The following is a 12,827-nucleotide window of genomic DNA, read 5'->3' as shown; positions in this document are numbered from 1 at the left end:
ACACCTGCTCCTTTAGCTCAGGGCTAAGTAGAATTTAGACCCAACAACAGCAGACTATGACTTTCTCTGCAATAAGGTTTTTCTTTAATGCCATTGCATTTTTGTTATTATTCTATTACCTTTCATTTTTATGTTCTGATAGAAAGCAATATGCATAAATTGAATATATACTTGTTGTATATCTTGTTTTCTACCTATTTTGATGAAAAACTTTAAATTTTTTCTGTGGCTATCAATCAATATACAAATATAAGTATTTGTAATACTTATTTGTCTGCCTCACTTCTTGATGGTAAAGTAAATATACGTGTGGTTAGGGAGCCCCTGCCTTTTCTTCTCTCCCACTCTCTACTTTTGTTCCTTCCTATCTTTGCTTTCCCCTTCCCCCCTCTTCCTTCCTTCTTCGATTCTTTATCTGTTTTTTTTTTATAATTTTTATTTTGTTATATTAGTCACCATACAGTACATCCCCACTTTTTGATGCAATATTCCATGATTCATTATTTGCATATAACACCCAGTGCACCATGCAATATGTGCCCTCCTTAATACCCATCACCCGCCTATCCCAATCTCCCACCCCCCTCCCCTCTGAAGCCCTCAGTTTGTTTTCCAGAGTCCATAGTCTCTCATGGTTCATTCCCCCTTCTGATTACCCCCTCTTCCTTCTTCCTCTCCTTCTCCTACAGATCTTCCTATTTCTTATGTTCCATAAATGAGTGAAACCATATGATAATTGTCTTTCTCTTCTTTATCTGTTTTAAGGTTAAATTCAACCTCAGAGGGCAACTGGAGGATTTCTAGACCTACACATTATAGTATAATATGTGATTCCTTTATCAAAAGATTTCCTTTAATAAGTGCTTTCTCTAATTTTCCACTTATCAAACACATATTAACTAACCATCAAATCCCCCAAAATAAATGGCTTAACACAATAAAGGTTTGTTTCATTTTCATGGCATAGTCCAAAGACTCAGAAGTGGCAGCAGGGACTTGGGTGCTGGGAGGGATGTGGAATAGGATTGCCTACTGGAACTTCAGCATCTGGTTGGCAAATATGGGAAGAGTAAAAGCATGGAGGCCAGCATGGGAGGTGCCAGGGGCAGGCTGGATGTGGGGTACATCATTTCTGCCCACATTCCATTGTCCAGAATTCATGAGAGTTTTGCTAAACTGCAAAGGAGGGCAGGAAATGAAATCTAGCTCTATTATCAGGAGGCAAACGTAACTGGATTTCATGAACACAAAGCATTGTCTCTGCCATGCCAGGACTGAAATATGATGTTGGTTGTGATGGCTCACATTGTCTCAAAAAGCAAGTTGTTTAAGTGCATATAAAGCATGAATTCATGAACATCTCCTCCTCTCCCAACCCCCTGCAGACTATGAGCTAAGTAAAGGGCAAGATAATTTTTTTCAGCTACATATCTGAGCCCATATTTCTAGAGATAATTTAGAAATCTGATGTACATATATTTCATCTATTGTTTTTTAAAATTCAGTGTGAATCTTAAGAGGTAAAAATAGTTAATGATTACAGAGGTGGCTTTATCTGCTTTTTTGCTCTTCAGTCCAGATGAACATGGCATGAGAATTTTTATGGTGCTCATGTTTCGATACCCATCAACTGACAGTGCTGAGCAAATCAGGAAAAAGATTGAAAGGATTTTATATCAAAGTCTGAAGACAAAACAGTTGCCTTTGACTATAAACAAGCCATCCTTTACACTCACATGTAAGTCCTTTTACCATCCTTGTGGTTCCCTTGCAATCCTCTTTATTTTTCATAAGAATTTAGGTCAATGTCTTCTCCCATTTTAAGACTTCACCGCTGTGAAGTCTTATCAGTGTGGAATAAAACTAAAATAAAAATTCACTATAAGGTAAAGTTTAATTTTCAGAATTTATTTTCATATTTGATTAAGGCTTTTGCTAAAGTTTCTCAATTATTTCCCATATACCATGTCATATCTTTTTAAAAGCATGAGAGGGTAGGTAGTATTTTCTGGCATTTTAAGGAAGCTGAGATTCAAGGAAAATGTGAGACATGGGACTAGCAAGACTTGGAGGCCAAAACTAAAGCACAGGTGTTCTGAATCCCAGAAGTCTTTACAGGTCAGTTCAGGGGGTTAGCTTCTGTAGTATCAGGGAAACAAACATCTTTATGGAAGTTAACCCCTGGACGACGAATCATTGACATGATCTGCGAAGAGGTTCTCTATATTATTTCCAATTTAAAATGATGTTTCATTCATTTCCTCATTTATTCCTCACAAAACAAAATCAGAAAAGTTTTGTTTTTCCCCAAAATTAGAAGGAAATGAGGCCAAAATACTAAGAAATTAAAACTACCTCACAGCTAGTTGGAATCCAAGCTGAGAGGCATACTAATATGTTTCAAACGCTAAGTCTCAAGGTCAGGTACTGTGCCTTTTTGTTCCTTACCCCTCCCCCAAACACTAGAGTAAGTCTCACACACAGCAGGTGTTCCAGTTGTGTTCACTGTTCTGATTAAGTACTTCAAGGGCAGCTATTTCTGATTTATTAACAAGAAATAAGTCTTGCCCTTTGGACTGGAAAGTCTTTTCCCCATCCATGAATTTAAGAAAAAGATTGTCTAAAGGTAATTTCTCTGTTGTTAGAAATAAGGAAAATACTTAAAATCCATTTTGAGATAGAATCCTCACACACATTAATGACAACTTTCATGAAGTAATTAGAAATAATGAAGAGTATGGTATCTACCTTAAGTATTAATTATATTCCAAAGTAAAACACATTTTTCAGCATTCTATAAATGGCAATCTCAAATTAAATTTCAATTTCTGATAATATAATTGCCCCTAATGCATGATTATTTATGTTAAAATATCCATCATAAAAGACACATTAAGGGGTTTTTTTTTGCAATTTTTAAAAAATAATTTTTACAGTTTTTTTAAAAATAATTTTTCAGACTTCTTGGTCATGCACACTGACTTTTTATTATACAGATTGTTTTAATATCAAAATAACTGTATTCTATGACTACACTCAATAACCAAAATTCTCCTACAAATATTTTCTTCTGCCACATAAATATCTCATGTTAAATAAAGAGAAGTGAAATGTCCAGGAAGCCTCTAGTAGGGCTTGGGGCTCACATCGCTCTCTTGGGGAGGTCAGTGTTCCTGAGGAGATCATCATATACTTCTTTATTTTCTCTGTCAAATAAACAAAACAAAACAAACACCAAAAAAAAAAAAAAAAAAAAAAAACCCAAAAAACAAAAGACAATGAAACTAAACTTGAACACGAAGAGAAGTTTAAAGGGAAAAATGATGTCACAGAAGGGAGGCATAAAGTGGTATGGTTGGGGTTCCTGGACTGGCTGTATGGCAAAGAGCTTCTTCATGCCTCTGCTGTCTGCTCCCTGAGCTGCAGCCTTCTGCAATATTCACCATGAGGAAGAATCCTCAGTGAGAGGCGGCCATCAACCTACACTGAATGAATTCCTATCCTTTGTAGACCAGGGCTGGAAATTGGGCTGTGAGGGGCCTGTGATACCCTTTGTTCCCTGGAGCTGCCCTTTCAATACTGGCCATCAGGCATATGCTTGACACACACTGGCTGCTACATCTAATATGGCGAGCACCAGTTGTGATGGGAATCGAAGGTTGCATCCTCAAGTTTTACTGGAGCTCCCAAAGAAGGTAATCAGGGACAGTTATCCTTACCATTCTTTCCTAAATCTCTAATTTGTTTTTCAGATCTCATAGCAAAAATTGGAAAACAACAAAATGCTCTCTTTTCATTTTAAAGTAAAATTATACATTTTGGACCAAATCAAATCAGAGTTATGTATGTATTACTTGGCTATGAAAACTTTAATACCCTTTTGAAATATGGATGCTTTGGATAATAAGCATTTCTTATAGTGACCATTTGAACAAAATCACGTAAAAATAGGAACATATTCTTCTACCAACTAATTCAATTTTTTGTTTATTCCAGCTATTGACAGCAAAAAGATGAGGAATCTTCTCAACAGCCGTAAGTTCCAAAACCCACAATTAACTGTCCATTTCATAGCAAAGATAACGAATAAAAGCCACAGAAAAGTTAGAAGTAGAATTTATAAAGTCCTTTTTGCTCATCTTATGTTTTTGTAAACCAAATACTTGGTGTTTTTATTACTGCTTATTTTTAACATTTAAAACATTTAAATTTATAAACTTACACCAAATACAATTTCAAGGTTTTTTTTTAAAGATTTTTAAATTTATTGTAGAGAGACAGAGAGAGCACGGGGGGAGAGGCAGAGAGAGAATCTCTAGCAGACTCCGCACTGAGCACAGATCCCGAGGCAGGTCTTGATCCCAGGACCCTGAGATCATGATCTGAGCCAAAATGAAGAGTCAGCTGTTCAACCAACTGAGGCACCCAGATGCCCCTACAATTTCAAGTTTTATGACTTGCAGTATACTAAAATAACAATAATAATAATTACATAGTATACTTACTATTACAAGTTTTGTAACTATCTTTCTAATATTGTATATTAATATTCTCTCACAATTCAAGACAATGTTTTAAAGTGGTAACTAGTTAGGTTTTCTCCTGTTAAAATTTCTCTTTCCTTGCATCTTTGCTGAAATATCTGGCATGTACATTTTCTGCCTTCTCCCTTCCATTTCCTTTATCTCAACTTCTTATAGGATTACTGGGTCATACACTTTCCCCTATAAATTCTATACACATTAATCCATTTTCTACTAGTGTTTTGTTATAGAGAAGAAATCTAAGACTGCTGCATTTTTTATTCTTACGTAGGTTATCTTTTTTGTTCTGGGATGAATGTAGGAAATATTTACCCTATAACTTTTTGCCAAGAGAGCAAGATGAAATTATATTTTGCACTGATTTTTGACTAGACATTTTGAATAGACAGTTTTCAATCTGTATATCATTTTTTTCTTGTTCTGGAAAAATGTTCTTCCATTATAAATTTGATGATTGATTTCCATTCTAATTGTTCTTTTTTTTTTTTCTCCCTCAGGAACACAGATGATTTATTTGAATTCTATTTTCTGCCCTTCATATCAATCATTATTTCTAGTTCCAGTTCAGTCACCTTCCTCTGCATTCAGAAAGATCTTATCAATTCTGTACTCCCCAAAACCACTTATCTCAGTTGTCTGGTGTCACTTCTTCTCTCCTCCCGTGTGGATTTTATATCTGCTATGATGTGCCTGTGATTTCTTGAATTTTATTTAGTTACAGACAGCTCTTGTGTTATGGGTACTCTCCTCACTGCCTATTTTCCCTCTTCTGTTTGGCTGCTTTTGTTACATTAAGATCATGTTTTTTTGCACAACTTGGCTGATAGCAAACACATGTCCTAAAATTTTTTGTAGAAAATAACTTTCAGAGAGGTGTCTCTCTTCTGAGTTTACATATCTAGTTTGGGGGGCCCTGACCATGCTATATGTTAGATGCAGGCTTAAGTTTTGATCTTACATGCAGAGTTTATGAAAACTACATCAACCTCCCCATTTGCACCACCACGTGCAGCATTCACTGATGCCACTGCTCTTCCTTTCACTGTTTAAATTGCTTTCATGAGGCATCTCAGTCCATTCTTGGAGCTGTAACCAAATACCATAGACTGGGCATTTAATAAATAGCAGAAATTTATTGCTCACAGTTCTGGAGGCTAGAAGTGTCAGATCAGGGTGCCAGCATGGCCAAGTGAGGCACCTTTTCCAATTCACAGATTTCAAGTATCATCATGTCATGAGCAGAAGGGGCTCGGATCTCTCTGGAGACTCTAATAAGGCACTAATCCCATTCATGAGGGCTACACCCTGGTGATTTAAGCATCTCCCAAAGGCCCCACCTACTAATACTATGACCTCTAAGGGTTAGGATTTTAACGAAACTTTGAGGGGTTCACATTCAAACCACCGCATGTGGTAACTACATTTTCATAGAACATCTCATCATTCCTGTATCTTTCAACTGGACGGTGTGCCAGGAAATGTGGCTTCTGCATCCATACAGAGGAAGAAAAGTGTTTGTGAGTCACAGTGGGATGGTTTAAACAGTAGTTTCTGCTTGGCTAGGAACAAGTGCAGCAGAGCTTTATTTCCTGGGCTAGGGAATCACAATAGCAGTGAGCCAAAGGCTTTGCCAAGCTTACCAGGATTCTCTACACAACTCTGGTTCACGGGTTAGAGCTTAGGTCGTCCAAGAAGCTGCTTTCAAACCCCGTTGGATATTGCAGTTTTTACCAGAATTTAAAACTTTTTTTCTTATCTTTCCTTATGTTGTGGTGATTTTGCTCCTTTTGCCTTTGAAAAAAACCATAGACTCAGGTTTTTCATCTACAATGTGAGGATGACACCTAACATAGAGAGTTGTTGTGAAAATTAAAGAAAATATATGTAACATTACATATAAAGGCCTGGCTCAAAACTAGTAGATATTATTTATATTAGTATTACTTCCATGCTTATTTTAAGAGGAAGTTGGGAGAGGGAGGAAGTATTAGGCACTACCAACACGGCACTATAATAGCCTAGAAATCCCATTTGTCCACTTTTATGGTCATTTTGAATTAGAGCTATTTAACTCTGAGGGAATTATGATGAATCTATAAATATGATTTCAGGCATATATATTCCTGTTTCTGAGAAAGTTCCTTTTTGAAAAAAAAAACTAGCATTTTTCATAAAAATATAAGTAATTAAAAGGTACATTAATAGGGGTGCCTAGCTGGCTTGGTCGGTAGAGCATGCCATTCTTGATCCAAGAGTCATGAGTTTGAGCCACACATTGTATATAGAGTTTATTTTTTAAACAAGTAAAATAGGGATGCATGGGTGGCTCAGTCAGTTAAGCAGCTGACTCTTGATTTTGGCTCAGATCATGATCTCAGGGTCATGAGATGGAACCCCACATTGAGCTCTGGGCTCTGCTTGTCCCTCTTCCTCCCCCTTTGCTCTTCCCCTCCACCATCCCCCTGCCTTCTCTCTCTTATAAATAAATAAATACATAAATAAATACATAAATAAATCTTTAAAAATAAATAAAAAATAGAAATAAAAGGTACATTAATAAAATACATCAATATGCTTTCAAGTCTTATTAAGGTTGATTTGAACTCTAACAAATTGAGGGTTTGCTATCAGAGAATCAGAATTTTTTTAAAACCTAGTCTTTCAAATTTTAGAAAACCAAAAAGGTCATTATTAAGACTGTTTAAATTCAGGGCTTGCAAAGACAATGTATACATTCATGTCAAGGGAGAATCATGAACTGCATTCAGTACTGGGCTCTCTCTCAGGAGCAAGAACACAAGTTTTGATGTAAATCCTCCTAATCTTATGTCACTCACCAGCTGGGGGACCCCTAGCGATTTAAGTTCTCTTTCCAAGGCTCAGTTTTTTCATCTGAAGATGTGTTGCTATAAATAAATCTGCAACATTTAGCAGAGGACCTATATATTTTTAATGCTCAATAAATTATTTATCTATTTATTTATCCATCCATATATGCTTAATAGAAAAGTTAATTCCCGGACTGGATGCCTTGACTGTTAGTCAGTATTTCTTCTGAACCTCAACAGGATCAAGTTGACCCCTATGGACTAATGTCAGACTCTGAGTCCTAGGAAGGGGTTAAAAACGGCAGGCACAATGGACTGCCAAAGCATCTGCACCCTATGTAAATCAGCATTTCTCCTCCTTTTCATGAAAACAAGCTAACATATATTTCTGTGACAGGCTGTGGAATAAGGATGACATCTTCAAACATGCCTTTACCAGCATCCTCTTCTACTGAAAGGATCATCCAAGGGAGGGAAACAGCCCTGGAAGGAGAGTGGCCATGGCAGGTCAGCCTCCAGCTCATAGGGGCAGGCCATCAGTGTGGGGCCAGCCTCATCAGTAACACGTGGCTGCTCACAGCAGCTCACTGCTTCCGCAAGTAAGTTCACAGGGCTGTTGTGAGTCTTCTTTGTCCAGTCATCACTGTCACCAATTCAGCGCTTGGGAAAAGTCCAGCTCACCAGTTTCTCCTCTGCTCCATTCAGAATGGATCCCACTCTGTCCTCTGAATGCATTATGCTCTGTCTACACCTCGTTCGTGCACTCCCCTCTCTCTTTTCTCAATATTTATGATGTTCGGTTTGTTATCACTCTACGGTTCCTAGCACATATTTTCCTATATTATCATGACACCAGTGTTATCCTTCTACTATATCATAAATTATTTTAGTGTAAAGACTGTTATACATGTAACAAGTATAATCTCTTCCACATACTCAAGGGAGAAAATTCGGCTGCTTCTGGTAACTTCCTTTTCCCCTGATTAGCCCCTCTATCCTCCCTCTGTCAACACCTACCATGACTTTATAAATAAGAAAAAATGAAGGGTATCACTCTTGGATATTTTCCTTCAAGAACCCATGTGGGCTGTGTGGTCCAGAGAGGTGTGTAGATGACAGGAGGGACCTGCCACCTGTTTCACCCCCCCCCCCACTGTATTGAAGACTGGCCCTATACCACCTGACGGGAGTGTGCTGCTTGGGCTTTCAGACCTATAGCTTTTAAGACTCAGCTGTGTCCGTTCACATACATGGACCTACCCAGGCACCCTGTTGCCCCAGGAGATCAAGCACACACCATCTTTCCTCTCTGAGGTTTCTTCTAAACTCTCAAAGACAAAAGCTCTGAATAAAGCCCTGGCCAGTGGCACTGTTCACACTCCCTTTCAGAGAAAACTATGCTTGGTAATATGAGGAGACTCTTGACCATTCTTCCAAGGGTAACACCCAAATGGTTACAAGGTGCCTACACCTTTCTTTATGCGTAGAGGTGTAATGAGAATGACCTAAGGAATTTAAGGTGATTGTCACTCTCTCACTAGAGAAGAAAAAAAGGATTCACTTATATACATTTACAGCCCTCAGAATAACTAGCATCATGCCTTAGGGGAACTTGAGTTCCACTAATTTAAGGCTTTCTAATTTGGGGGGTTCACATAGTCCTCTAATCTTTGCACTTGTTTTGGAGAATGTCACCCATTTTAGTTTATAACTGACCTCTGTTTGAAACACATAAATTAAACATAAATAAACCCAGAATGTCAATATATCAATACGTAGTGAAGAAGGTAAGATACAGTGATTGAAGTACACCTCTCAGCAGATCCAGTGCAGTCTCTGTGTGACAACAGACCTAACAGGAATCGGCCGCGGAGTGTGATAAAGTAGAGATAACTGGTGACCTTCATAAGAGAAACCAGTATCAGTGGTATGATGGGGTTGGGAATGAATTCAAGAGAGAATGGAAGAAAGACTTGGATGGGTTAGATACCACTTTCAAGGAGTTTTTAAAAGAATGGGAGCAGAAAAATTTGACAGTTAAGGGTGGTTGTGGACTCAAAGGAAGGATTTTTTTTTAATGTGACAGATATTAGAGCATATTTTATGCCAGTAATGATAATTCAAGAGTTGGGAAAGGTGATGATTTTGGAGAGAAAGGGCTCAATTTGGGGGGTGATATAATTCTGTGTAATTGCACAATGCATTATACTGTTGTGAAGGAAAAAATACAGGATACTTTGAAGACTATATCACAATTACCCAAATAACTTTGAAATTTTTATAAGTGTATTTTTTCTACAGAAATAGTGTATTTTTAAAAATTGTGTCTAAAATAAATCTTAGTACCTGTATGTCCATGAAAAATGATCCCAGTCTTTGTGCAACAGTGTGGGTGGGGACAAAGTTCCCGACAGCATGTCAGGACCCACAGGCCATCTCTCTCTGACACTAACCCGCTGGATGCATCACTCACCTGGGCAAGCCATTTAACTTCTGAGTCTTAGTGTCCTTATCCATAAAGCATTGGTCGAATTGGGCTTATTTCATGATGTTCCCTTTCTGGCGACAGTGCATGAAGGGGCAGAATAGTTCTATTTGATCCACTCAATTAGTTTTTGAGCTCCTTAAGTCATATATTTCTTCATATCTTCCAGAATTCCAGTTTTCAAAGGAATGCTTCAGCCCTAAGATTTCTGTGTCAAATAAAATCTTCCTTTAAAGTATACATAAGTAAAACAGCCTTTCCCATCTCCAGGTCCCTGCAGTGCCCACTTCCTCCCCCGACTCCTACACACCCCAGGCCTGCTTATACCTGAGGCAGTGCAGAATACCTTGAAAATCACTGCTCTTTAAGGTTTTTCACGACACTTAGAAGCTCATGATTCACCAACACGGTAATCCTGCATGAACAAGGAAACCCCCTTAATGAATTCTTCTCCGTGTGAATTCCTTCTACATAATTTCTTTCATAGACAATTTCAAGTTTCTATACATTTCTAGTCATTTTTCACTGGGATAATGAGAAAAACAGGGAACTGGGCTTTGGGGAAGAATAGGGAGGTAAAGAGATAATAGGACTAGATAGCATTTTCTTGTAATAGAAGCTTGTGGGAGAGAAAAGCTTCTGTGTGGAGGGAGAGCCTCAAAAATACTAAGGGGGACTGACCAGGCCAGGTCAAAGGGCGGGGAAGGGGAGGCGGGTGGAGGAGGTGGAGAGACTCTAACAGCGTGACATTTAATTAGATCTGCTTAGCTATTGAATATTGATGGGGACAGTGCATGGGCAGAGGGCAGAGAAATAAACCTGTGTACACGTAAGGGTTTGTGAGGCAGGGAAGACTACACTTTGTGTCAAAGACCACAGTAAGACAAGTAAACAAGAGCCAACAAGTGAGTCATAAAGGAAGAATGGATGGAGTGTCTGATATGGAGGGAAAATGCCTCCTAGCATCCATATTATCCAAAACAAGTCAAAATTAATTTCTACACATTTCATTGAAATTATAGAAAAAAACAGACTGAAGAGTTTTTAACAAAGAATTAAAAGATTGGCAATTCATTATAAAATATCATTTACTATTATTAGTCCAAATAAAGCATGAAAATTCCATTTAGTTGCTGCGCTCTTTTTAATTTTAGAGGATGTAAAATATTTTTAAGGGGCTTCATGCACTCATTTGTCTCATAAATATTTTAAGCTTTGTTATAAGGCCAACAAGTGTAAAGTCTCCCGCCAGAGAGATTTTTCAGAAGCATAATCCCAATAGTTGGGAGAAATTCAATCTCAATCTCTTTTAAAGGATGCAGTTAAATGTCACAAACCTTAGCCTTTAATTTTTTTGCAGAAATAAAGACCCAAATCAATGGATTGCTACCTTTGGTACAACGATAACACCACCTGCAGTGCAACGAAGCCTGGGGAAGATTATTGTTCATGAAAACTACCACAGAGAAACAAATGAAAATGACATTGCTTTGGCTCAGCTTACTACTCGAGTTGAGTTTTCAAATATAGTCCAGAGAGTTTGCCTTCCAGATTCATCTATAAAGTTGCCACCTAAGACAAGTGTATTTGTCACAGGTTTCGGGTCCATTGTAGATGATGGTGAGTAGTTCAACCTAATATACTTAGTACAAATTTGTCTTGAGCTCTAATGAGCTGTCCTAGGTAATCCCTTTTCAAGATATTCGTAAAAATAATGTCGATGCCTCCAATAGGTATGGCCCAGAGCAGAACTGAAAGCTGTGGGTTAAAAAAGTAAAAGGAATCAGGTCCCTTTCTTTGAGTTCACAGTTAATTGGAGCAGTGGTGAGAAAGGGGAGAGGCTAAGAGAGAAGCAAAGAACAGGCTGTTTTAGATGATACAAGAAGGGACAAAATACTATGGGGCTACCAGGGAGTAAATGATTCTAAATTATACATTTCCCAGATGTAGAAACTCCTATACTTAAGATCACAATCTTAATGATAGCTTTTTAAAAAAGATTTTATTCATTTATTTATTTATTTTAGAGAGAGAGAGAGAGAGTGCGCACACATGCAAGTGGGGGGTGGGGCTGGGGGAGAGGGAGAAGGAGAGGGAGAGAATCTTAGATTCCACACTGAGCGCAGAGCCCAACACAGGGCTCTGCGTCACGACCCTAAGACCATGACCTGAGCTGAAACCAAGAGTCAGAAGCTTAACCAAATGAGCCACCCAGGCACCCCAATGATGGCTTTTTTCTTTTTCTTTTCTCTTTCTTTCTTTCTTTCTTTCTTTCTTTCTTTCTTTTTTCTTTCTTTCTTTCTTTCTTTCTTTCTTTCTTTCTTTCTTTTCTCTTTTTTTGTCTAAATACTTTCTCATTTTAATGAGGATTTCTGATGATTATAAACGTGTTAAGTGTTTTGTGAAAGTTTTGAGAATTTTCATTTGGTTAGTTAATTTAACATATATTTCTTTTCATCTTTCTCACCTCTTGGGTGGCTGAAAGATACCAGTTCTATAAATTGAAGAACAGAACTTAAGATTTCTAAGTATTAGCTCATTCCATTCTAAAGAGAGAATTAATTGAATGTTTTAAAGTGGGAAATAAGAAATGTTTAAGGTTCTATCAAAGATCATCCTGAAGAAAGTAAGAGACAAATGCTAATATATCTTTATCAGGCCTTTTTTTTCTTTTCATTTCTTTTTTTTAAAGATCTTATTTATCTGAGAGAGAGCACAAGCAGGGGTAGGGACAGAGGGAGAGAGAGCAGCAGACTCCCTGCTGAGCAAGGAGCCAGATGCAGAGCTGAATCCCAGGACCCTGAGATCATGACTTGAGCTGAAGGCAGATGCTTAACCAACTGAGCCACCCAGGCGCCCCTGGCTTTTCCTTACTTGACAGAACTCTGTTACATGTAAAATTTCCCAAATGCCCCATGCATATCCAACTGGACTTTTTGCAATGTTGTTGTAAGGCTCCTTTCGTGTTCT

General features: G+C 37.9%; 1 protein-coding gene across 1 annotated transcript in view; it reads left to right on the top strand.

Moving 5' to 3' along the window:
• The window catches only part of LOC113262357 (transmembrane protease serine 11F), a 70,406-nt gene that overhangs the window by 51,282 nt on the left and 6,297 nt on the right, over positions 1 to 12,827 (top strand). The window contains exons 5-8 of the mRNA XM_057309854.1: positions 1,575 to 1,738; positions 3,997 to 4,035; positions 7,770 to 7,971; positions 11,218 to 11,477. Of these exons, the coding sequence (XP_057165837.1) occupies positions 1,575 to 1,738; positions 3,997 to 4,035; positions 7,770 to 7,971; positions 11,218 to 11,477 (665 nt within the window). The remainder of the gene's footprint in view (positions 1 to 1,574; positions 1,739 to 3,996; positions 4,036 to 7,769; positions 7,972 to 11,217; positions 11,478 to 12,827) is intronic.

This window comes from Ursus arctos, unplaced genomic scaffold, assembly GCF_023065955.2.
Source record: "Ursus arctos isolate Adak ecotype North America unplaced genomic scaffold, UrsArc2.0 scaffold_9, whole genome shotgun sequence".
In the NCBI taxonomy this organism is placed as follows: Eukaryota; Metazoa; Chordata; class Mammalia; order Carnivora; family Ursidae; genus Ursus; species Ursus arctos.
Note: the sequence above shows the minus strand (reverse complement) of the source record. Positions and strands in the feature narration are given on the sequence as shown.